The sequence below is a fragment of the Microcebus murinus genome, chromosome 10 (genome assembly GCF_040939455.1).
Source record: "Microcebus murinus isolate Inina chromosome 10, M.murinus_Inina_mat1.0, whole genome shotgun sequence".
Classification (NCBI taxonomy): Eukaryota; Metazoa; Chordata; class Mammalia; order Primates; family Cheirogaleidae; genus Microcebus; species Microcebus murinus.
In genome coordinates, this window is record NC_134113.1 from 4,141,584 (window position 1) to 4,167,057 (window position 25,474).

General features: G+C 58.0%; 1 protein-coding gene across 2 annotated transcripts in view; it reads right to left on the minus strand.

The window, feature by feature from the left end:
• The window catches only part of FBLN1 (fibulin 1), an 83,971-nt gene that overhangs the window by 34,981 nt on the left and 23,516 nt on the right, over positions 1-25,474 (minus strand). The window contains exons 7-15 of one of the 2 annotated variants that reach the window (XM_012757382.3): positions 25,015-25,152; positions 23,614-23,751; positions 17,658-17,801; positions 16,636-16,764; positions 15,789-15,914; positions 12,199-12,318; positions 11,271-11,402; positions 8,949-9,072; positions 399-840 (exon numbers count right to left, since the gene is read on the minus strand). In XM_012757382.3, the coding sequence (XP_012612836.2) occupies positions 486-840; positions 8,949-9,072; positions 11,271-11,402; positions 12,199-12,318; positions 15,789-15,914; positions 16,636-16,764; positions 17,658-17,801; positions 23,614-23,751; positions 25,015-25,152 (1,406 nt within the window). In that variant the 3' untranslated portion in view covers positions 399-485. Of the gene's footprint in view, positions 1-398; positions 841-8,948; positions 9,073-11,270; positions 11,403-12,198; positions 12,319-15,788; positions 15,915-16,635; positions 16,765-17,657; positions 17,802-23,613; positions 23,752-25,014; positions 25,153-25,474 lie in introns of those variants that run through there. The other variant, XM_012757376.3, reaches the window with a different exon arrangement.

Here is a 25,474-nt window from a genome sequence, read left to right on the forward strand (position 1 = left end):
AAGGAACCACGCAGGGGCTAGAAGACCGGGTTTCTTGGCCTGGCGGGGCCACAACAGGCCGTGTAACCTTGGCCAAGCCCTTCCCCTTCTCTCCGGGCCTCAGTTTCCATATTTGTAAAATGAGGGGGGACTGAGCTCAGCAATCTCTGGGGACCCGTCTCAACCATCACCTTTACCCTTTAGGTTCGACACAAACTGGAGAAGAGGTGACCACCTGAGGTGACACGACGAGCCTGGCCTCCCAGGCGGTGTGCACAGGACCCCGGCGCGTGCCCCCCTCACAGACACACTCCCCGGGCAGCCCCGGGGCACCAGGCCCTGGCAGGTGCTCACCCACCCGCCCCAGAAGCAGCGCAGAGACCCCCGACCGCGCCAAATAAGAGGCAGCACTCGGCACGCTGGGGCTGGCCCGCGGAGCTTTATTGCCATCCCGGAGGGGGCTGGGAAAGCAACAGGAGGGACCCCCCGAGGCCGCAAGCGCCTGCTCAGAGCTCTGCAGACACAAAGATGAAAAGCTTGGCCACAAAGGAGCTGACGGTGCCGTGGCGGTAAAGGTCCATCTTGACGGTCAGGAGCAAGTCCCTGGGCTCGGGGACAGGCTTGGTGAGGGCCACCACCCCGCTGTGGTGGCTCACCTTCCGGGTGGTGAAAAAGCCCTCCTCATTGCCGCCGGTGATGGCCAGCTGCATGCTGTCCCCGGGGACGGCACTGGAGGGGCCCATGCGGAACACCACCGCGGGCACTTGGATGTTGGTGGGGAAAGAGAGGTGGTAGTAGGTTATTCTCAGAGGCAGCTTGGAGCACTCCCGATTCTCATGGCAAGGCAAGCGCTCACAGCGGCTGCAAGAAAAGTGGGCAGAGAGACAAGAAGAGGGTTAGGGCCGACTCAGCAAGCGGAGAAACGGCAGAGCGCGGGCGGGGAAGCAGGGGCTCGCGGGGTGGGGCCTCCCGCCGCCCCTTGCAGTTCGGCCCCCGCCTAGAGCACCCCTCACTCACCTGGGGGAGGCGCCGTGGACCTCCGAGCGCCGACTCACGCTCTAGCCTCCTCCAGCACCCAGTGGGGCTCGGGGCGGCTGGGGTCAGTGGCTGTGCCCGGAGCGGGGGAGCCCCCTTCTCCCTGGCAGGCCCCGCCCGGGAGCACTCAGCAGGCACGCCCTGCCCTCTGGGTGTCGTCCAGGCTCCTGGGCCCTTGCCCACACAGGCTCTTGGGTGGGTCTCAGAGACCACCCTGGGGTGACCATGTCCGTCACTAGCAATCAAGGCTGCTGCTGTTCCCCGAGCGCCCGGCTAGTCCTCGTCACGCATTCTCTAGTGTGGTCACGACAACTGCACTGTGACGGTGGCTTGTGTGCCATTTTCAGACAAGGAAGCTGAGGCTCAGAGAGTGTGGCCTTCCCGCTTCCCAAGTCACTCACAGAGGGAGGGAGGAAACCAGGTCTGTGCTCAGGCAGTGAGGTCTGCTCCCCAGGCCCCGTCACTAAGCCCTGTGCCCAGTTTCCCGTCTGTGTTCCAGGGCCAGCTCAGAGCTGGCAATGGAGATGGGGCAGGTCCCAGCTTCCTGTGGTGGGGATGGGGACAGGTCCTAACTTCCTCTGATGGAGACAGGGGACAGGTCCTAACTTCCTCTGATGGAGACAGGGGACAGGTCCTAACTTTCTGTGACAGGGTGGCAGCAGGTCTTAACTTCCTGTGGTGGAGACGAGGACGGGTCCCAACTTCCTGTGACAGGGTGGAGGGCAGGTCCTAACTTCCTATGCTGGAGACAGGGACAGGTCCCAACTTCCTGTGATGGAGACAGGGACAGGTCCCAACTTCCTGTGATGGAGACAGGGATGGGGCCTAACTTCCTGGGACAGGATGAGGACAAGCCCTAACTTGTGACAGAGACAGGGACAGGTCCTAACTTCCTCACATAGGATGAGGACAAGCCATAACTTCTTGAGCTGGAAATGAGACAGTTTCCAACTTCGTGTGACAGGATGGGGACAGAGACTAATGTCCTGTGGCAGAGACAAGGACAGGTCCCAACTTCCCATGACAGGATGAGAGTAGGTCCTAACTTCCTGTGATGGAGACAGGGAGGGGGACTAACTTCCTGTGATGGAGATAGGATGGGGGACTAACTTCCTGTGATGGAGACAGGGAGGGGGACTAACTTCCTGTGATGGAGATAGGATGGGGGACTAACTTCCTGTGGTGGAGACAGGGAGGGGGACTAACTTCCTGTGGTGGAGACAGGAAGGGGGCCTAACTTCCTGTGGTGGAGACGAGGACAGGTCCCAACTTCCTGTGACAGGATGAGAGCAGGTCCCAACTTCCTGTGATGGAGAAAGGGAGGGGGCCTAACTTCCTGTGGTGGAGATAAGGACCGGTCCCAACTTCCTGTGACAGGATGAGAGCAGGTCCTAACTTCCTGTGGTGGAGATAAGGACCGGTCCCAACTTCCTGTGACAGGATGAGAACAGGTCCTAACTTCCCATGCTGGAGATGGGGACAGGTCCCAACTTCCTGTGACAGGATGAGAGCAGGTCCTAACTTCCTGTAGTGGAGATAAGGACCGGTCCCAACTTTCTGTGACAGGATGAGAGCAGGTCCTAACTTCCTATGCTGGAGATGGGGACAGGTCCCAACTTCCTGTGGTGGAGAAAGGGAGGGGGCCTAACTTCCTGTGGTGGAGATAAGGACCGGTCCCAACTTCCTGTGACAGGATGAGAGCAGGTCCTAACTTCCCATGCTGGAGATGGGGACAGGTCCCAACTTCCTGTGACAGGATGAGAGCAGGTCCTAACTTCCTGTAGTGGAGATAAGGACCGGTCCCAACTTCCTGTGACAGGATGAGAGCAGGTCCTAACTTCCTGTAGTGGAGATAAGGACCGGTCCCAACTTCCTGTGACAGGATGAGAGCAGGTCCTAACTTCCTGTAGTGGAGATAAGGACCGGTCCCAACTTCCTGTGACAGGATGAGAGCAGGTCCTAACTTCCTGTAGTGGAGATAAGGACCGGTCCCAACTTCCTGTGACAGGATGAGAGCAGGTCCTAACTTCCTGTGGTGGAGACGAGGACAGGTCCCAACTTCCTGTGACAGGATGAGAGCAGGTCCTAACTTCCTGTGGTGGAGATGAGGACCGGTCCCAACTTCCTGTGACAGGATGAGAACAGGTCCTAACTTCCCATGCTGGAGATGGGGACAGGTCCCAACTTCCTGTGACAGGATGAGAGCAGGTCCTAACTTCCTGTAGTGGAGATAAGGACCGGTCCCAACTTTCTGTGACAGGATGAGAGCAGGTCCTAACTTCCTATGCTGGAGATGGGGACAGGTCCCAACTTCCTGTGGTGGAGAAAGGGAGGGGGCCTAACTTCCTGTGGTGGAGATAAGGACCGGTCCCAACTTCCTGTGACAGGATGAGAGCAGGTCCTAACTTCCCATGCTGGAGATGGGGACAGGTCCCAACTTCCTGTGACAGGATGAGAGCAGGTCCTAACTTCCTGTAGTGGAGATAAGGACCGGTCCCAACTTCCTGTGACAGGATGAGAGCAGGTCCTAACTTCCTGTAGTGGAGATAAGGACCGGTCCCAACTTCCTGTGACAGGATGAGAGCAGGTCCTAACTTCCTGTAGTGGAGATAAGGACCGGTCCCAACTTCCTGTGACAGGATGAGAACAGGTCCTAACTTCCCATGCTGGAGATGGGGACAGGTCCCAACTTCCTGTGACAGGATGAGAGCAGGTCCTAACTTCCCATGCTGGAGATAGGGACCGGTCCCAACTTCCTGTGACAGGATGAGAGCAGGTCCTAACTTCCCATGCTGGAGATGGGGACAGGTCCCAACTTCCTGTGACAGGATGAGAGCAGGTCCTAACTTCCCATGCTGGAGATGGGGACAGGTCCCAACTTCCTGTGACAGGATGAGAGCAGGTCCTAACTTCCCATGCTGGAGATAGGGACCGGTCCCAACTTCCTGTGACAGGATGAGAGCAGGTCCTAACTTCCCATGCTGGAGATGGGGACAGGTCCCAACTTCCTGTGACAGGATGAGAGCAGGTCCTAACTTCCCATGCTGGAGATGGGGACAGGTCCCAACTTCCTGTGACAGGATGAGAGCAGGTCCTAACTTCCTGTGGTGGAGATGGGGACAGGTCCCAACTTCCTGTGACAGGATGAGAGCAGGTCCTAACTTCCTGTGGTGGAGATGAGGACCGGTCCCAACTTCCTGTGACAGGATGAGAGCAGGTCCTAACTTCCTATGCTGGAGTTGGGGGCAGGTCCCAACTTCCTGTGGTGGAGACAGGGGCAGGTCCTAACTTCCTCACATAGGATGAGGACAAACCATAACTTCCTGAGCTGGAGATGAGACAGTTTCCAACTTCCTGTGACAGGATGGGGACAGGGACTAACGTCGTCCACGTCCTGAATTCCAGGCCCATCTACCCTGAAGGCGGCTGCCTTAGGCAGAGCCAGGGTGCAGAGCCCCACGGGACCTGGCGAGCACGTCCCAGGCAGCCCGGCCATCTTGACTGTGTTTGGGTTCCCCTGCAGGATAGGCAGCCATGTCCTGCCTCGCCACCACATCTCCCCTGGGGCTTGCTGACTGCCGAGCCTTGTGTGCTTAGACTTATTTTACACTTGGCATTTATCGTTTACGGGGTCTTCTCCCTCCAGACTATTTATCGGGATTGACAGGAAGCCTTTCGTTTACTTGGCTGTTACCACCCTGAGCCCTAGAACGACAGCCCTGGGGACGCGCCCCAGGGTGCCCAAGGCCCACGAGGGTCAGGAACGCCGACCAGGGCAGTCCTGCGTGGGACGAGCCCAGAGACAGAGGTGGGAAGGAAGGTGGGCACAGGTGCTGTGGGGGCAGCCCACCCCCAGGGACACCCAGGCCCAGGCCAAACGGGAGTGCTCCTCATGTCCTAGCGCCCTCTCCCAGAGAGAGGTCTCCCGGGATCCAAGGAGGCTGTGGAGAACCGGGGTGGTGGCTGGGGTCCCCAAACTGTGCCTCTCCAGGGCGCGTGGCAGCACACGGTGGACGTCGGGGTTTCCCTCCCCGGCTCACTGCACTGTCTCCCGCAGCGCGCCCCATTCTCACAGGAAGCCGGAAGCTCAGCGAGCAGCACACGAGCCTGTCTGCGACCCCACAGTCCGTAGTCACTGGCAGGTCTGGCTTTCAAAGTCGGCCTGTCTCACTTCAAAGCCTTTACACACACACACACACACACACACACACACACACACACACACACAGATACACACATGCACACATACACACGCATACCCAGCTGCTTCGAGAATGGCCTGGGTGGCCTGGGCAGCAGGTGGCGCTAGAGTCCCCTGGCGGGACGGAGCTTCTCATGTCTGGCAGCGTGGCCTGTACTGACCAAGGGCGGGGTTCTGGCTTGCAGGTAGAAGCGTGGTCCGGGTGGCCTTTCCTAAGGTCACACACACTTCACCCTTGGTAAGAGGCACCACCAACCACCCGCGGACTTTCCCACCACCCTAAACTGCGTCCCTTCCTCGGTGGGGGAAGGACCTTGCCAGGCAAGGGCCGCGCGGTGTGCAAGACGTTCGGGTACAGCTCCTACGCCAGCGAGCTGGGCGGCCCTCCCTCGCCAGTCCTTCCTGGCCGGCTCCTTCTACACCACTGGTTTCCCCGGGGCAGCTCCTCAGCTCTTTACATTCATTTGGGGCTCTTCAGCCCCAGCACAGGGCTCAACCCCTACTGCGTGCCTAGCAGATGATCGCTGCGCAAATAAACATGTCCTTGATCCTCCTGGTAGGTCCCAACTTCAATTCTCCCGTCCTGCCCCACCCAAACTTACTCCCACAAATCGTAAACGCCGTAGCTGGCAAACCGCCTGTCAGACTGGAAACGGCGCGAAAATCTTTGTTAGCAGGGGTGTCTAGCTCGGGCACGAGCTGTCGTCACAGCAGAGCACAGGTGACCTTGCCCTGGCCCCTGCCTGGCTCCCAGGACCATGGGCTCTGGTTTCCACAGACATGCCTCCTCCTCATCGCGCCACGCATCCTGGGTCATGGCGTGCATTAGAGAATGACGTGCCCCAGTTTCCCGGCTCAACATGTTTGACCATAACACCCCAAGTCTGTGAAATTGTCCCAAGCCGTAACACACCGGAGAAAAAGGCCCTAAGGCCTACTGCCTTCTCCAGGGAGGCACAGCTATTCCGGCCACCCCAGGCTGGCTGATGCTTGCGGCCGGCCCGCTGGCACTTCCCGACTGTCACATGCTCATCACTCTGGAGACAAGCCCAGGAACCGGCCAAGGCAGGGGGGTCCTGAGGGCTCTGCCCCGCCCACTTTGTCACACCCTTGCTGCCCGGGCTGTTCCCTGTGTCCCCTCCCCGTGGAGTGGCAACCAAGGCCACCCGGCTCCGCTCCGGCTTTCAAGACCACAACCATCAGGGGCCGGCCCCAGTAGGGCATAAAGAGGATGTTCCTGGTCCCATCAAAGGCTGCGGGACAGCCCGGAACACTTCCTCCTGTGGGAAGGAGGGACTCGTGTGGGCAGGGCTGCAGCAGCCCGGTCCTGTCCCCAGGGCCGAGTCCTGCGGTTTGCGGCCAGCCTGCTGGGTCACGCTCTAGTTACCGCCCTCGGCCGCCTCGGGCACGGCCCAGACGGAAGCCGTGCACCGGAGAGGCCCGGCTAGACGGGACGAGGCAGAGCAGAGACTCCCAGATCCTGCCTGCCGAGACTAGGGGCTGCTCTCACCCAGTGTTAACCACAGAGGCGCTGGCCACTAGGTCCCTTCTAATTTTGGCTCTTTTAGGTTTTAGAAGTTGCTTTCTGAAAGTCAGACAGTAAATTCCCATAGAGGCTTGGATTTTTGAAGAGGAAGAAAAGCGGACACCAAATAGAAAAAACTCCAGCCTGCGGGGTAAGTAGGGCTGCAAGAGGGTGGCCCCTTCGCCCGGGCCTCTGGCCCACGCCCCACCTGTGTTGGCTTACCCCGAGCTGGCAAAGGAACAGTCCCCCATTGTCAGTGACTTGTCACTGCGGATCACACTACAGCTCCCCCCGCCAGGACGGGGCAACCAGGATAAACCCCCCGTGGTCCCTTCCCTGGTCACCGCGGCCCTGGTTCCACTTCCTACGCCTAACCCTGGCTCCCGGCCGGCCCGCACGTCCTCAACAGCGGCCGACTGATGAGAAAACAGTAACCAGAGGCCTCCCAGTGAACTCGGACACCGACAGAGTTCCTTCCTCATCGGCCTTGGGGAGCGGATGACCCCATACCGCAGGGCAAACCAGGCACCTGGCTGAGTGGAGGGCAGGGCGTGGTTTCTGTGCTGGACACACATTCACTGCCCCATGTTCACACTCCTGCCCCTGCCCACTGCCACCCCCACCAGGTGGGCCTCCGCCCCCCAGCACCGGCCAGGCTCCAGTCACTGCCGTTTGCACGCACGCCTGGCGGCTAGCACGGGGTCGGGGGCCTCTGTGGGCTCACTGCCTACCCAGGTGTCTGCGCACAGTAGGTCCAGCAAGAAATGGTTTTCTCCAGCACTGAGCAGGTGGCAGAGGCTGCCAGGCCGACACAGGTCTGCCCGTTTCAGACAGGAGGACCTCACGGCACAAGGCCAACCCACCCACTCTCGGGCATCGAGGCACCAAGACCCCCGTGGGGGCGGCCTCTTCTTTCGGTATCGTGGCTGTGTGCCGGTTAGAAATCGAGGTCTCAACCACAGCCAGCCTTCTGGAATGCTCAAACCCAGATGCCAGCAAAGGCCTGGGAGGGAGTGAACTCACAATGACAAATGGCTACACAGCTTCAAAGCAAGGACACGGAACCTTCTCAGCGGCTCCGAGAGGCACTGCCACTGCCTGCCAGGCCGTTGCACAACCCTCTGGGAGCCCTCTGGGGTGCTCTGGACTTGCACACCCAAGCACAGGAAGAGAACAAGGTTTGGGGCTTTCAAGAGGCAAAAACACGCCGGGAAACAGGAGACGGGGGAGGCAGCCGGGCCGGCACACGAGCAGTCGCAGGCAGAACGTGGAGCGCTGCCGGGGGAGGGGGGCCAGGGCTGCTCGGCCAGCTGCAGGCCGGATAGCCGCCCCTCGGGCTGAGCAGCAGACACCAGAATGCACCACACGGTCAAAAGACACTGACCCTCAGGCGGGGGCATCCACCTGCCAGAGCCCAAGGCAGGCTCCCGGTCAGCAGGCTGAGGCCTGGGAGACACGGGCAGCCGGGCTGGCTGCTGCTCCGGCAGGTCCAGCACCCCGGGGAGGGGCCCAGCCCACACTCCGGAGATCAGTCCCCAGCGTGGCCTTTTTCCTGAAACAACTGTCAGCGGCGCGAAGTGAAACTCACTGGATAAAATGAGGGGGGCGGGTGCCTGGTGTCCTCACGACACCCTGAGGAAGGTGGTTCCTGGACACCCAAACTCCCAGGGCCTGGGAGGGCGCAAGCTTCCTACGACACAGGACCACACAGCCGAGAGTCAGAACGAGAGCCTTTGGTGCTGTTCCCAGCCACCGGTCAGACGGAATCTGGCTTTCTGCAGGTTGCCTGACAACGCCCAGCAACACACACTGGCTCCCTGGCTTTCAGCCGACACAGAGACGCTGCTACCTGCTGCTACCTGAATGGCAGCATTTCCTGACATCTGCATGCTACAGGAGAGGAAACTGAGGCCCAGAGAGCTTGCCCAAGGTTCCACAGAGGAAACAAGAGGCCTGTGGTTTCTGCCTGGCCTGTGAGCGTGGCCGTAGATCCCAGACTCATTTGCACTCACTCCGTTGGCTTTCTGGGACTAGTGTCACTGACGTTTAGGGGCCGGAGAACCAAGGACCAGGTGACCCCTGAGTGCCCAAGTCCCCCATGGCAGGGCACTGAGGTCACAGCTTGTTGGCTACCCACCCGGGCCTGGAGCCAGGCCACCAGGAAGGCCAACACAGACAGACGACGACGGCAGGGCCCGAGGGACTTACGTGTCTGCAGAGCGGCGGTAGTTCTCCGGGCACTCGAAGGCCAGGCAGCGGAAGCCACCCTGGATGTTGAAGCAGGTCTCGTTGATGGAGCAGTTGTGGATGCCGGTCACACACTCGTCAATGTCTGCAAGAGACCGAGAGCGGCACAGTGAAGGCCAAGGCCACAGGAGCCGTCCCCATCTGCAGACAGAGGCGCCCAGGCCCCCACTGGCCAGGGTCAGGGAGGGGATCGGGCCATCCTTGCCCTCCACTGGCCCATCTCTGAAGCAGCGCCCTAAGCCAGCTCTTTTATTTCTAAGATAAATATAAATTTTTTTTTTTTTGAGACAGAGTCTCAATCTATTTCCCAGGCTAGAGTGCCATGGCGTCAGCCTAGCTCACGGCAACCTCAAACTCCTGGGCTCAAGCGATCCTCCTGCCTCAGCCTCCCCAGTAGCTGGGACTACAGGCACGCGCCACCATGCCCGGCTAATTTTATATATATATATATACATATATATATTTTTTTCAGTTGTCCCGCTAATTTCTTTCTATTTTTTTAGTAGAGACGGGGTCTCGGCTCTTGCTCAGGCTGGTCTCGAACTCCTGAGCTCAAATGATCCTCCCACCTCAGCCTCCCAAAGTGCTAGGATTACAGGCGTGAGCCACCACGACTGGCCTAGTCATAGAATAAATATAAATTTACATTCATGGAGCGTTTAACGTATTATTCACAATCCTTTCAATGAGTGTAGCAACTATAAGAGCAAACGCTGTACGAAGGGTCCCAGGAGCGCTTAGCAGGGGTAACTCACTCTTCCTAAGGAGTCAATGAGGCGATTACTGTTACAATCCTCATCTTAGGGAGGAACTCACAGAGCTTAGGGGACCTGGCCAAGGTCACTCATTTTGCAAGTGGCAGAGCAGAGCTGCAAACCCAGGCAGGCTGGCGCCAGAGTGCCCGCACTAACCACCCGGCCCCGGCCACGGCTCCCACGGCATGTGTCCTTTCCTCACATGACTTGTGACATCCTAGGAGGGAAAGGGCAGAAGCTACTAGCTCCATGTCACAACAAGGACACCAGGATTAAAGGAATTGTATGTCCTGCCCTATACCCTGGGGACCAGAACCAGGCCCAGGACCCCTGCTATGGGGCTGGGGGTGGCCTTACCAAGAGGCCTCAGAGATGGCCAGCCACCCCCTTTCCCACAGATGCACCAGGGCAGCCAAATTCTGGGGCTCAGGGGACGTCACCAAGCCTGGGAGGCACCCGTTAAGAGGTGCCAGATGCCTGATGGTCGGTGGTGAAAACAGCACTGCCGAATCTCAAAGGCCACGGCTCAGGAATGTGTTTTTGCCCTGTCTGGGCAGGACCCCAAGCTGTGGCAAAGGAGCCTGGCCAGGAGAAGGGAAGTCATTTGCTCCGGCAGAAACTCGAAAACAACAAAGGGACTTCGATCCAGAGCTCCTCGCACAAGCCGAGCGGGTCCCTTCCAGGGAACACCGCAGGTCCTGCCTGCCTCTGGCCGAAGCCACCTTCTTCATGTCCAGAAACTGCAGCTGCAGAACCCAGGGGGCCCCGGAGCCTGTGATGGACAGACGCCCCCGCGATCTGGCTCCTGGGGCCAGCGTGTGCACCGAGGGTCACTCGCACACAGACGCCTACCTAGCACCCCTTTCCGTGGTCACGTGGACAGTCACAGGACGCACGGTGCCCCCAGAGTGTTCTTAGGAACGGAGGCTGAGCGCAGTGTGGATGCCACTGGCTCTATCGCATAGCCCACGCTGGAGCTGACCCCACGGCCATGAGTGTCCCCAACCAGACCACACCCCTCTCCTTGCCCGGACAGTGGCCAGCACCTGGGACAAAGGCCCCCGCCATGTGCTCAGGGGCCGGCCCAGAGCAAGAGTTTGTCAAATGACCGGATCAAAGACGAACAAGCAGCTCTCTGCTGGGGACATGGATTTCCTAGGCACTGACCCATTTCCTCCCTGGGGGCCAGAGGGGGGGGCATCTTCCTAAAGGCTGTCAGCCCCTGCTCTAGCCTTCTCAGGCTGCCGAGGGCATAGTAGTGGGAGGGCTCAGGGGTTCCGCCCGACAACGCCTTCGTGGGGCTCAGACACCCAAAGACAGGTGCGCTGGGGCCTGGGTGTAGGAGACGGGGCTACGCGTGGACTCCAAGACACGCCTTGGAGGGCGAGGCCTCTTTTCCCCAAACGCACGCTCTCTCTGCTGCAGCCCCTGGGTCCAGGAAGCACATGCCCAGCCTGGCCTCAGCCCCCCGACACTGCAGAGCCCCAAGCACAGCCTGAGCGACCTCGGCGGGGTCCCACCTGCTCACCTTGGCAGTTGCGGCCGTTGGGGGCCAGCCTGTAGCCGGACGAGGGGCAGCTGCACTGGAAGCTGCCGGGGATGTTGATGCAGCGGTAGGAGCAGATGTGGCCCCCCGTGGGCAGGGCACACTCGTCGATGTCTGCAACGGCAAGGCCCACCTCAGCATCCCCATCCCGGCACACGGCCACCGCCGCCTGCCTGTGTCCCCCCAGGGGTGGGGCTGGGGGCTGGGAGGGCAGCGTCACGTGGCCAGCTGGACACAGGGGGCCTCAGAGTGCTGGGGCTAGGGGCGGCCTCAGGGACCATCATGTCAGAAGGGGAAACTGAGGCCCGGAGGGGCGATGGGACTAGGCTAGGTTCACTCGGCAAGTTCATGGTGTGCAGTATGCACGTGTGTTTGTGCATGGGTGGGAACGGAGAGCAATTCACCGATAAAAGACCCACCCTACGTGGAAACAGTGACAATCCTAGCAACAGCTGCCCTCTAAAGCACCTACTGCGAGGCAGGCACTGTAAGGCACGTTTTTGAGCCATCACCTGGGTCACAGAGGAGGAGGCAGAGCTGCGGGTCAGGGACGGAGTGGTCCCCAAGCCCCCTCCTCACCTCTCAGACACGGGCGGCCACCAAGCCCTGAGAGGTGCAAGCCCAAGGTCCCAGTACACGTAGCAATCACCATCATGGTATGTTTGTTTATTAAAGAACGATCCGGAAGAGGCTTGCTCCCTTCCTGACCCCACTCCCAAGGAGAGTGAAGTGTACTCAAACAAATCTCAGTTGGAGGGAAAACGGCGAGGCACCCGCCAGCCTCCAAGGGTGTAACGGAAGGTTCACCAGGGGAGAGACCCCCCGCCAGCTCTGAAATGCAGAGCCCGAGGCTGCCGCGTCAGGGCCAGGCCGGGGGTGCCGCCCCCACGCTGAGCGAGGGCCCCCTCACCTTCGCAGGTGACCCCATCCACGTCGCTGAGCTGGTAGCCTCGCCGGCAGTAGCACTGGTAGGAGCCGTAGACGTTGGCGCACTCCTGGCTACAGGGGCTGCTGTTGCACTCGTTGATGTCTGAAAGAGGGGGGGGGCCAGAGGTCACCGCTCAGGGCCACGCCACACGCCCCCGACGGACCGCGGCCCTCGTGCCCACGGCAGCAGGGACAGCGATGAGAACACCCCATCCGCCTCCCTCCGGTTCACACACGCAGAGAGGCGGGGGCCGGGGGTGGGGGGCCGAGGCAGAGCCCCCACGGCTGCTGAGTCTGTTCTCTCTCCATCCCTGCCCCTGCCTGCTTCCCCAGCTCCCCCAGGGCGACCGAACAGCCTCCAGCCTCCGCCTTCTAATCCCGCCCCCACCCGGCCGCCAGAGTGCGTTCCCGTTCTCGGGTGGAAATCTGGTTCTGTCCTCCCACTTGGGCTCCCCGACGGCGTCCTGCACAGATGGCGGCACACGAGGAAGGGCCCCGGTGGCCTGGCCCGTACGCCAACGCTCCCCAAACGCCGATGCTGAACTCACTGGGCTCTCAGCAACTCTGACTACCCCCAGCTGCCTCCTTTGCCTGGCGCAGGGTCAGCAAACTGTGGCCCACAAGCCAAATCTGGCCTGCGGCTTGTTTTACAAATAAAGTTTTATTGTCACACAGCCGTGCTCATGTTTTTTTTTGTTTTTGTTTTTTCTAAAGACAGAGTCTCACTCTGTTGCCTTGGCTAGAGTGCCGTGGCGTCAGCCTAGCTCACAGCAACCTCTGACTCCTGGGCTCAAGCAATCCTCCTGCCTCAGCCTCCCGAGTAGCTGGGACTACAGGCATGCGCCACCATGCCCAGCTAATTTTTTTTACATATATATTTTTTAGTTGGCCAATTAATTTCTATTTTTAGTAGAGACGGGGTCTCGCTCTTGCTCAGTCTGGTTTCGAGCTCCTGACCTTGAGCCTTCCTCGGCCTCCCAGAGTGCTGGGATGACAGGTGTGAGCCACCGCGCCCGGCCCGTGCCCATTCTTTACTGTGGTTCTCTGGCTGCTTTTGTGCCACCACAGCGGAGTTGAAAGGCTGTAACAGAGACTGGCTGGCAAAGCCTAAAATACTTACTTTGAAAGAAAAAACTTGCAAATCCCTGGCCTGAAAGTCCCCTCACACATTTATTTGGTGCTTTTAGCAGGGCAGGAGGGAGAGTCCATGAGCCTTCCACCCCGGGTTCTAGCTCTGTGGCCCCACACACCTGGCCTGGCCTCTACCTGCTCACCTCCGCCCAGCGTGGCTTCTCACCCCAGCCTAGGGACACTCCCCGATGCAGGCACCGAGTCCTCACCACCCACCCGAGGCAAGTGCTCGAGAGACAACGGAGTCACAGGGCAAGGTCGGCTGGGCCCCGGCTGTGTGTCTATGACACTGTGTGTCCATCACACCGCCCACTCACCAGGAGTGACCAGGGACGCACAAGCCAGGAAGGCCATTAACACTACTACTACTGCACTCGAATGTTTGCAGCAGCACAGTTCACAACTGCAAAGCTGTGGAAACAACCCAAGTGCCCATCAGTTCATGAGTGGATTAATAAAATGTGGTGTATGTATACCATGGAGCACTACTCAGCTTTAAGAAACAACGGCGATATAGCTCCTCTTGTATTTTCCTGATTAGAGCTGGAGCCCATTCTACTAAGTGAAGTATCTCAAGAATGGAAAAACCAGCACCACATGGACTCGCCAGCAAACTGGTATTAACGGATCAACACCTAAGTGGACATATAGGAGTAACATTCATTGGGTGTCGGGCAGGTGGGGGGGGGAGGAGGGGATGGGTGCATACAACCAAATGAGTAAGATGTGCAACGTCTGGGGGATGGACACGCTTGAAACTGTTACTCTAGGATGGAAGGGGGCATGGGCAATATATGTAACCTTAACACTTGTACCCCCATAATACGCTAAAATGAAAAAAAACAAAACAAAACACTACTACTAACAACAATTCTAGCACGTCCGTGTTGCCCTGTCTTTGTCGGACACCCAGCCCGAGGACAAGCTCTGCACATGCTTGCTTCATCTCATCTCATCTCATCACACAGCCCCTATGGGGCTGGGCCTACTGCACCCATTTTACTGGTGAGGACACTGAGGCCCACAAGTGCTGAGTTACTTCTTTAAGGCCACACAAATGGCAGAAGAGAGAAGACCTGAATACAGGCCTGGGACCAGGGAGGCCGAGGGCCCAGGGCCCTACCGCCCCACGCACCCTCCAGCGTGGGAACCACGAGCACGGCAGCACACGCTGGCACAGCCGACTCTTGTGACCATCTCCCCGGCCAGGGCTCCTTCTTAACCCAGAATTTTAAGACCTGTCACATCTTGGGTCCGGCTCCAGAAGCCGCCCTCTGGGCCAGCGCACCGCGCCAGGCAGAGCGAGGAGGGCAAGGGGACGCCGCCAAAGCTCTCTTTCTGCCGTGCTCAGAACCCAATCCCCGTCCAAGATGAGGCACCTGCAGGCACCTAGTGGCATGTGCAGGCACCTAGTGACACCTGCAGGCACCTGCAGGCACCCCAGGCTGCACGTGCTGCCCATGTGACCCTGGCACGTCCCGTCGGCCAGGAGGCCAGTGGTGCTACCTGAGAACCGCGTGAATGGCCGCCCAGCCCCACACCAGCGACCTGCCCCAACTTCACCACGGCTTCCACCGGCCCAAGACCATGTCCCTAAGACGGGGCCCCCAGCCCCCTTAAACCGCCTGCCCAAGGAAGCTTGACACTGCCAAAATATCTACTCTTGGTTCCGGCCCGGACCTGGCCACAGGCCCCAACTCCCTCTATCTTAGAAGCATCTACTCTGGAACAACTTGCAAATGTGGATCCTTTTTCTGCCTCTTTGTCGCTGGCACTCCCTCCGCACCCCAGGTGTGTCTCTCTCAAGGGCTGGAGAGGCACTCCTTCGGAACGTCACCCTCGGGAAGGCAGGGGGCCCTGTCCCCGGTCTCCGTGGGCGGGCAGGGCTAAGCTCAGCCTGCGCCGGAGAGCAGGCACAGGCGGCCGAATCACGGCGGCCACAGGCTCCGCACGTCCTGTCCAGCTCCGGCGGTCACAAAGCCTCCCTCCTTTTGCCCTGGGGGACTTGAGATCAACGTGCCCTGACGTCTCTGCCCCCGCTGCAGTGGCTGGAATAAAAGCTGTCACCCGGCCTTCACACAAGGGTCCAGCTCTTGTTTCTCCTCAATGCATCAACCCATTTCCCCCGTGAGGACACTGAGGCAGGGTGAGGTCAGGCATCCCCACGGTCACATGATCCTAATCCGTGGGTCTCACACCCCCAAATCCCACGCTCGTGGCCACATCCCTCGCAGCCTCTGCAGCAGCTGCCAGTCCCCACGCGGCCGTGCAGGGCGGGTGTCTGCAGGACAAACCGGGCAGGCGGGCCGCCCTCTCCGCCCAGCAAGTTTTTACGGGCACTTCCTTCCCTGCTAACGTGCGCTGGGAAACGGACGCAAACTGGCCCCAAACAAGGCGGCCCCCCGAAGGAGGCGGGGGGGCAGGGAGCGGACGGGCCCTCACCTTCACACGACCGGCCGTCCACCGAGAGCCGGAAACCCACGGAGCAGCTGCAGAGGTAGGAGCCTGGCGTGTTCTCGCACTTGTGGCCACACAGGCGGCCGGGGTAGCGCTGGCACTCGTTGACATCTGAAACCGAGGGGCAGGGCGGCTCGGAGCAACGTCCACTCGCCCCCCCGCCTCCTCCCTCCGCCTCAGTTCCCCGAGGACAGAGGCAAAGCCACCGTCCCGAGCACAGGGCAAGTCAGGGGGAGCTGGGACCACCCGGCTACACCCGCCTGTCCACTGGGCGAGCCTCGTGCTCCTTCCACGGTGGCTCATCTGGTCGCATGCCCTCCCGCCAGTCCGCGACCAGTGCCCACAAGGAGGGTCCACCGGGACCTGGCAGAGGTGAGGGCTGGAGGGGCAGCCACCAGCCTCCCCCGAGCACCTTGGCTCGGTGACGGCAGGCGTTGGCCGGTGGCGTCTGACCTCACCCCTGGTGGGTGGTCTGGCCCTCATGGCCCTGGGCTAAGGACACGTGACTGGCTGCCATGGGCCTGCAGGTCGGCAGTGAATCTCTGGGTGATCACTAACGCTTTGGGCATTTGTAGACCTGTCTCATCTTGGGTCAAGCGGAACACCTGTCCTGTTCGACAGGTGGGGAGGGCCTTGCCAGTGGCCGCCCCTGGGCAGCGGCAGAGCTTGCACCAGCACAGGGTCTCCCAGCTCGGGGTCCTCTCCCGGGTCTGCCTGCACTTGGGATTTTCTGAGATGAGGATGGGACCGTGGTCACTGCAAGTGCCACAGACTGTGTACTCTATGGTGCCACCTGGCGGGGTCCCCGCGGCCTGCAGGGACACCCACGTACCCACACACATCCTGCTGATGCCGTCGAAATAGTAGCCAGTCTTGCACTCGCAGCGGAAGCTGCCGGGGGAGTTCACACAGTGATGCCCCGTCCCACAGGGCTCCGAGGGGGGCGAACACTCATCCACGTCTTGCAAAGGAGAGAGAGAGAGACATGTTGAAAAACCTTTAGTGTGGTTCCTCCCCCCACCCCCAAGATGATCAGAAAGGAAGACAAGAAAGCAGCCCTCCTTGGGGAATGTACACTGATAAGCAGCATCCATGTCCTTCAACAGGACTTCACGGGGCACCTGCTACCTGCCGGGCCCCATGCTGGGGGGACAGCCCAGCCAGAGGCAGCCCCTGCCTGCAGGGAGACCAGCTCTGGCTGGCCAGCAACGAGCCTCCTGAAGGCAGGAAATGCCCAGTGACCTGGGAGATACTGAGAAAGTGTCCTGGGAGTCTCGGGAAGAAGCCCCTTCCCTGGCAGGGATCCGGGCAGGCCAGGTGCCCTGGACACAAAGGACTGTAGGGGCAGGTGCACAGAGGGAATGACACAAGAGCAAAAAACCACACAAGACAGGAAAGGGCCGTGTTTGTTTGGGGAGTGGCAAGACCTATTTCATGTGGATCATAAGGTCCGTGAAGTTGGGCTGGCTCAGGAGGGCTCAACTGTAAGCAGGGGCATCTGTCCTTTGTCACCAGTGGGGAGCTGCTGCAGAACTGGGAGCAGGGAAGGGTGGCAGCGCTTTGGGCTCAGGACAACCTGGACAGGCTGAAGGAGGCGAGGCTGGTGCAGCGGACAGGCTGGTGTTCTACTGCAATGGTCCAGGCAAGACCATAAAGGCCTGTGCCTGGGATCGGCAACGGGATGGATGGAACGGCAGAAACGCCTTCGCTTTAGGAATCAACTCTCCACTTCCAGGGAAGGGAGGGCGTGTGCTTGAAGCAGATAGAAAAGTTGTTTTCTTTTTTTCTCTTTTTTCTTTTTATCTTTTTACATACCCCAAGTGGATAAAGGATGTTTTCTCTTTTAATACCAACCAACACAGCGAGTTCCCTCCTCGTTGAGATGGTAGCCACGGCCACAGGTGGGCACGTTCTTCTGGCACGTGTAGGAGCCCTCCGTGTTGATGCATGTCTGCCCCACTGGGCACGGGGCACTGATACTCAAACACTCATTGATATCTACACGGGGAAAGACAGAGACGACGTGGTTAAACATGGAGGCCGGCCCAGAACCCAACGATCAGACCTCCAAGGAAACCCTCCTTTTCTCATCTTTGCAAGACCACGAATGCAGATGCTATGAGCCCTCACCTTGGCCCACACGGCAGTGTCCCAACTGGTCCCCAAATTCCAACACCACACATTGTCTCACGAACCACCTCCTGGCTCTCTTCCTGACCCTAAGGCTCCGACACCACCATGGGCTGCCGCGCCTGCTCTGCACCTGCCCGCCGGGCCCCACGCAGGGAAGTGGCGCCCCTTCCCTGCGCACCGTGCGAAGGAGACAGGTGACTCCACGCTGCAGCAACACTCTGGCCCAGCCAAGCTCAGGACGCAGGACACTCAGGCTCCAACAACACACCTGCTGCTCCGGGATGGGCCACCCAGCCCCCCACGTCTCCCGGCAGCCAGGCCTTCCTGCCGACTCCCCACGAACGCTCCACGGGCCGGGCTGACTCGGGCCCGGCTGGGAAGTGCCACAGCGCCTTGAGCTCACTGTACACGGGTCCCCTTCCCAGAGTGGACACGCCTCCAATGGAGGGGGGGGGCTCTGGTGAACACACCACGTGCGAGTGTGACCCAGTGGATGACCCAGGAGGACTGGCCTACACACCAGTTCACTCCCTCTGCTCAAATTCAGGTGCAAACACACAGACTGCACCTCCTACTAGAGGTCGTCTTCGAAAAGGACCTAAGTTTTAAAGATGACCTTGTTCAGACAGTTGCTAGCGCCCAGGGACTGGGGGGGATAAAGGGAAGGAAGCCACAGGGGAGGCCCCTGAGCGTGAGTCAGAACAAGGGGCAGCTATGCCTCCCCCCCACCCAGCCCCCGGCCAAGCCCGCCCTCCTCTGACATCAACTGAATCGGCCCTGACTCCCCATCTCCCCTGGGGTCGGCCTTCACCCTGACCACACAGCACTTTACAGTGTGCAAAAGCTTTTATGCCCATCATCGCCCTCAGCCCCCATAGCTAGCCTGCAAGTTAGGCGCATCCTCTGGACACCCAAGGGCCTTTGAGCAAGACAACATTGTCATCTGCACTTTATACACAGGACATCAGGGCCCAGGGAGATAAAGTAGCTCTCTGGCCTCACAGCTGGAGTCAGGGGCCAACCGGGACCCGGGTCTAGAACCGGGGTCTCCTGCCTCCCAGCCAGTTCGAGGTCCCTTAAATCAGTGGTCAGCAAACCACTGCCATCAGGCCAAAGGCAGCCCACTGCCTGCTTTTGTAAATAAAGTTTTATTAGCATGAAGCCAGGCCCACTCTGTTCCGTGCTGTCTACGCACTGCTGCTTTCAGGATGCAAGAGCAGAGCGGAGTAGCTGCCGTGGACACCCTGACGGCCCCGAGAAGTTAATGTTTGCTTCTTAGCCCTTTATGGAAACAGCTGGGCGGCCGGCCTTGTATCAAGAATAAATGCGGCGTTTTGCAGACTGAGCGCACCGTCCCCCAAAGCCCTGCACTGTCCCCTCCCAGGCTACGTGTCCCAAACTGCTCTGTGGAGTGACAGTGTCCCTTGGGAGTCCCCGGGAAGGATCAGGTGATCGATGAAGGAATGAATGAATGGACGAGCACACAAAGAACAAGCAATGTGAAAGACCCGATGAGTTTGGGACCCAGTGTGCAAGCTCTCCCTCCTCGAGGTTCCCGTGGGAAACGCCTGAGAAATCCCAGCATCAGGGTCCCCGTTCCAAGAGAGAGGAATGTCTGGCTTCCGGCCGGGAACCTTCCACCACCAGCAACCAAAGAGAGAATTAGACAGGTGTGATGCTGAGCAAGGCAAGGAGAGTTTTGTTCGGAAGTATGCCCGGGGCAACGTCGTGGAAAGGGAAGGCCAGCACAAGACTCTGGGCGGAGGCGGGGCACGGTGGCTCACGCCTGTAATCCCAGCTCTCTGGGAGGCCGAGGTGGGCGGATTGCTTGAGGTCAGGAGTTCAAAACCAGCCTGACCAAGAGCGAGACCCTGTCTCTACTATAAATAGAAAGAAATTAATTGGCCAACTAACATATATATAGAAAAAATTAGCTCAGCATGGTGGCGCATGCCTGTAGTCCCAGCTACTCGGGAGGCTGAGGCAGGAGGATTGCTTGAGCCCAGGAGATTGAGGTTGCTGTGAGCCAGGCTGACGCCACGGCACTCACTCTAGCCTGGGCAACAAAGTGAGACTCTGTCTCAAAAAAAAAAAAAAAAAAGACAAGGGAGAAAGGGCAGACTTGATAGCTTATCTCAAAAGAGCTACTAAAGAGTAGTAATTGGCCACTGCCTTATTTATTACAAAACAGAAATAGCTCATGACTTTTTCTATGTGTGCTATAATTTGATTGGTCTTATACACCAGAATTCAGATCATGAAAGAGTGACTGAGTATTTTTCCTGGACAATAAGAAACTGATTTAACTAAGACTGGCTTGTGGTTAACTCGGTGTTCTGAATTTTGATAGTAATTCCAACTTGGTAAATGCTATCACTCTTTTCCCCTTCTAAAGACAGACTGGATTTAATTAGTCACATTCAACTTTTCACAGAGATGGTAGATTGCCATCTCAGAACCTAGTGAAATTGGTTTTATATTGAGACTTGCATAACTGGTTATGCGAATATATTTAAATACCAGGGAAATCCCTTCACTGTCCCAGAACCCAGCGAGACTCCCCGGCCTTCTAACTTGCGCTCATTAGCCTGCTAAAGGCGAGGGCTGGACACGGGGCAGCCACGTCTACTATACGCTTTTGGTCCTCACTCTGCCAAGCTAATCTCCCGTGTCTACTAAAATGCTGCCTTCTACTTATCAAAAGGCATTCTAGTGTGGTTTATGTGTTATATCGAATAAAGAATATTTAACACTTAGGAAAAAAAAGGGGTCCCTGTTCCCTTTGTTTCAGCCAGTGCTTCCGGGACTCGGTGGAACCCCTCCCGGCCCCAGGAGGGGCCCTGTGCACCTGCCCAGGCCGGGGCAGCCTAGCGCGTGGGAAGCGGAGCTCCGGCCCCCTCCCTCCTCCCACCAGGGCAGAGGGAAGACAGCAGGAAGGAGGGACGGACTTGCAGAAAAAGAACAAAGAAAACCTGAAGATGACAGGACAGCTGCAGGCCCTCAGTGACTCAACCCCAAGGTCCTAGAAACTTCTCTGCTGTATAACAAACAGGGAAAGAGGCCTCTGCTTTCAAAGACCCTGATCCCTCCCTTGAGCCGCCCCGCGGGCAGGGCTCCCCTGCGACAGGCTGCGTGGCCAGAGGAGGGAGGGACAGGCTCTGCGGCCCTGAGAACGGTTCTGGGAGCCCCAGAAAGCCGGACTCGGGCTCCGGGGGGTCAGCGCTTCCCTGCAGCCTTCTCCCAGATGGCCTGAAACTGCCTCCATCTAGATAACACTTTTTCCATAGAAAGAGTTATTTCTGCTGATGCAGGCATTTTAAAAAAGGTAACATAGAGGTGCTGACATAAAGTGACCCCTAGCTACATCGTCCAGTGGGGACAAAAGCTAGTGGCAGAAAAGTCCAGTCCCATCTTCATAAGAAGTACAAACGCCGCAGGGACAGAGCCCGGAAGGCCGAGCGCGTATTTTCTATGTTTAGCTTTGTTCGCTTATTGGTAAATAGCGTTTGAAGTAAAAAGAGGTTAAGTTTCTAAAAGAATGAATCCTGACCCTGGTTGCAAACACTGAGAGCACACAGCGCGTACCCCAGCCCTAGGGGACACTCTCAGCGCTGTGACACTGCCACTGAGCACCCGCAGAGATGGCTCGGAAGAACCAAGTGCCGCCGGGCTGGGCTTCTGCGGGCAGCCGGCTCTCCCCCCAGTCTAAGGCTGGACAGGGAGGGGACGGTCCCTCCTCCACTGCTCCCGTGCCCCGGCCCTACACAGCGTTGCACACGTAGCAGCGAAAATCAGGGCCACGCTGAGACTCGCAAACGCTGTTTCTCTGTGGCCATCGGGGCTGATTTTGCCATGAGTCAGGGTTTCCGTCCTCAGCAGCTGCCGGCCCCCTCTCCACGGCCCCTCTAAGCGGGCCGCAGGTCTGGGCAGGACCCTTCTCCCTCCCGGGCCCGGGAGAGCGGGGGCCTCCCGAGATTGGCGAGGGGCCAACTGGCAGCCAGCTCAGGAGCCTCCCCCTCGGGAGGAAAGGGAGGCCGGGAGGAGGCGGGAGGGACGCAGGGGGAGCTCCAGAGGGGGCCTCTATGCTAAGGGCTGACTGCTCCAGTTGTCTTTGCGTATCTCGAGGTGGTTGAGAAAATGGGGTGTGGGGAAAAGCGTTCGATCCCAACCATTTCAAACACGTGGCCAATACAGAGATGATCTAAGAAAAAGCTGAGACGGAAATGAGATGGAGATTTGCAGCCCCGAGCTCACGGCAGGCCGGCCTGACAGAGCCACCCAAGGTGGGGGCGGCGGGGGTTCTGACTAGGGGCATCTGCAGCTGGGTCGCCTCGTCTTTTCTCCCCAGAAATCTCTCTGACCTTTTTAAAGGAGCTTCTGCCTGGCAGAGGGCGAGGGAAGCGCAGATCTGGACTCGGACACCGATAGCGGTGACCCGGTGGCCGGCACCCCGGCCCCAGCCCACGCTGCTCCCCCCACGCCAGCACCCCTGCCCTGACCTCCCATCTCTACCCTGGGTTCTCATGGGACTTTCTCTCCTTTCTCGTTGTCTTTCTCTGATAGCAACATAGCAATTTTTTCTTATTGCGATGAAATGTACGTAACATAAAATTTGCCGGCGTCATCAGTCTCAGTGCACAGTCCAGTGGCATCGGCACATTCTCACTGCTGTGCAGCCACCACCACCACCCAACTGCGCACGTTTTTCGTCTTCCCAGGCTGAAGCTCTGCAGTCATGAAACACTGACCCTTACCCCCAGACCCTGGTAACCACCATCCCTTCCACTTTCTATGTATGCAACTACTAGCAGAGGAACTTTTTTTTTTTTTTTTGGAGATCAGGCCAGAGTGCCATGGCGTCAGCCTAGCTCACAGCAACCTCAGACTCATGGGCTCAAGCGATCCTCCTGCCTCAGCCTCCCCAGTAGCTGGGACTACAGGCATGCGCCACCATGCCCGCCTCATTTTTTTTATATATATACTTTTAGTTGTCCAGCTAATTTCTTTCTATTTTTTTTTTTTTTTAGTAGAGACGAGGTCTCGCTCTTGCTCAGGCTGGTCTCGAACTCCTGAGCTCAAACTATCCTCCTGCCTCGGCCTCCCAGAGTGCAGGGATTACAGGCGTGAGCCATTGTGCTCAGCTAGCAGAGGATTTTTAAAAACAAGTCTTAAGAGATCACATGGCCATGGCAGGGAACTGCCATTTACTGAGCATTTGTCACGCACCAGGCACTTGATATGCGCTTACTTCACGCTCCAGCCTGTCGGCCGGATAGTATGGTTATTCCCATTTCACAGAAGAGGAAATCGAGGCTCAGAGGAAGTAATGCTCTTAGGTCAACCAATTAAAAAACGTTTCTGACTCTGAAATCCAAACTCTTTCATCTAACATTGGGAAATTTACAGGCCATGGGCCAAACACAGCTGGCCATCTGTTTTTGCAAATAAAGTTTTATTGGAACACAGCCACACCCATCTGTTCACATATGGCCTGTGGCTGCTCTGACTATGAGACCACAGGGCCCACAATGCCTAAAATATCCGTCGTCCAGCCCTTTACAGCTTGCAGCCCCATCCTCAAGACTATGCAGACCCTCGGATTGCAGAGGCCTGGCCCGTAACTGGATCACGGCCCCCGCTGGAGCACCCCGCCAGCCCTGGCGGCAGCGTGTCTTACCAATACAGTTGCCTAGAGCATCTTGTATAAAGCCGCTCTTGCACTGTAGCTTGGGTCTGCAGCGGAAGGATCCCAGAGTATTCTGACAGATAAAATCGGGGAGGCAGTTATGAATACCACTCTCACACTCGTCAATATCTGGTACATCATAAAAAAAGGAAATTGTTAGCAAGAGTCCTGCCAGAAGCATCTTACAACACTTTAAAATCACAAGAAAGTTCTTTTTAATGCTCATTACTCAGACTAATACCCACAACATCCCAACAGAAAGCTCGTGCACCAAAAGGGGCTTCAGTGAGCTGAACAGTGCTCCGGCTGCTAAGGGCGTAGCATGCTGACTTTTGTTGCCAAGGCTCTTAAGAGGCAAACTTTCTGTTATATAATAAATTACCCAGGCATTTTCCTGGCAGATATATGTATTATTATTCATTTGGGCTAAGTGTGTGTTTAGCTTAGCCCATAAAGCAATTATCTTAGTGGTAATAAACATGGTCTCTATAAACTTATTCTGAAGGCTTCATGATATTGCAAATATTAACAGTGGTTTTTGTCACGATAGGATATGAAAGCTGCCCTTCCTTTGAAGTTCGAGCCTGACAAATGTGCAAATGTGTATACGCAGCTGGCTCGACCACTGGGGTCTCGGGGTCCCCGCCGCCCGGCCGGTGCGCAGGGGTGGGGCGGACCGAGCTCGCTCAGAGGCCCTCAGACGTCAGGAGGGTGTGCCTTGCTTTTGAGTCACCCTCATAATTCAATAATCCACGTTTTTATACAAGTGGTTTTGTCTTTCTGAAAGGCTTAAAACCCTCTGCAAAAAAACCACATTCTAAAAGATCCTCATCAGAGCCTTATCTGCCAAAGAACATCTCTGGCTCGGCGGGGAACGGCCAGCAGCCAGGAATGTCATGTCTTCATGCAGGGGACGGGGATGTGCTTTGAACTTTAGGGAAGCCTGGAACCAGATGGAAGGCAGCTGTTGTGCAAAAATAGTTGTGTTTTTTTGTTTTTGGTTTTTTTTTTTTTTGTAGAAAGCGCAGGGGAGCACTTGAAATCCATGCCTGTTTTTAAATGACCATGCACTGAGCCTTTTTAGAAATCCAAATGTGCCATTATGAACTCGGCACTGTAAGATGGCAAATCTCTCCTATGGGTACCAGGGCACGGCTGTCAGCTCTTTGAACGCCCTAAACGTCACCGTCAGCACTTTCACGTTCCATCCCATCTGCCCAGGACCCCCTGCGTCTCGGTCACGCAGGCCTAACTGCCCACCCGGTGCAGAGGAGCAGGCACAGCACCCCCGAGACCAGACCCCACACCCCAGACCCCGCTGCCGATGCCTCCCCCCGACCGCGCCGGCTCTACACCCGGGGGAGGAGGAGCCTGACTCGGAGAATCCCGTACCTTTGCAGTTATTGTCCTCCGTGAGCTCATAGCCAGTCCCGCAGCTGCTGTCCCGCTGGCAGCGGAACGAGCCCACCGTGTTGATGCAGGACTCTCCCAGCCGGCAGTTGTGGCTGCCCGTGATGCACTCGTTGATGTCTAGGGGAGACCAAGGTGACGCAGGAGTCACCAGCTAGAACGAACAGTCCTTTCCCTCTCTCAGAAGGAAGGTGCCAAAAGCCACCATGGACGTGCTTCCCTGCACCCAAGCCCTCCCCGCCTCAAACCGAGCCGAGTCACCAAGGCAAAAGCAGCAATTTCTCTGCCCTGCGAAGCTTCGGCTCTCTCACTCTAAGTGCCGGCCATGGGCTGCAGCCATGTGGTCCCCAGGAACCCCAAGGGGACAGCATCTTCCCCATCTCCCCATCTCACAGAGGAGGGCCGGAGAGGCTGTGCCCAGGCCCACTGGGCAGATCCTGGA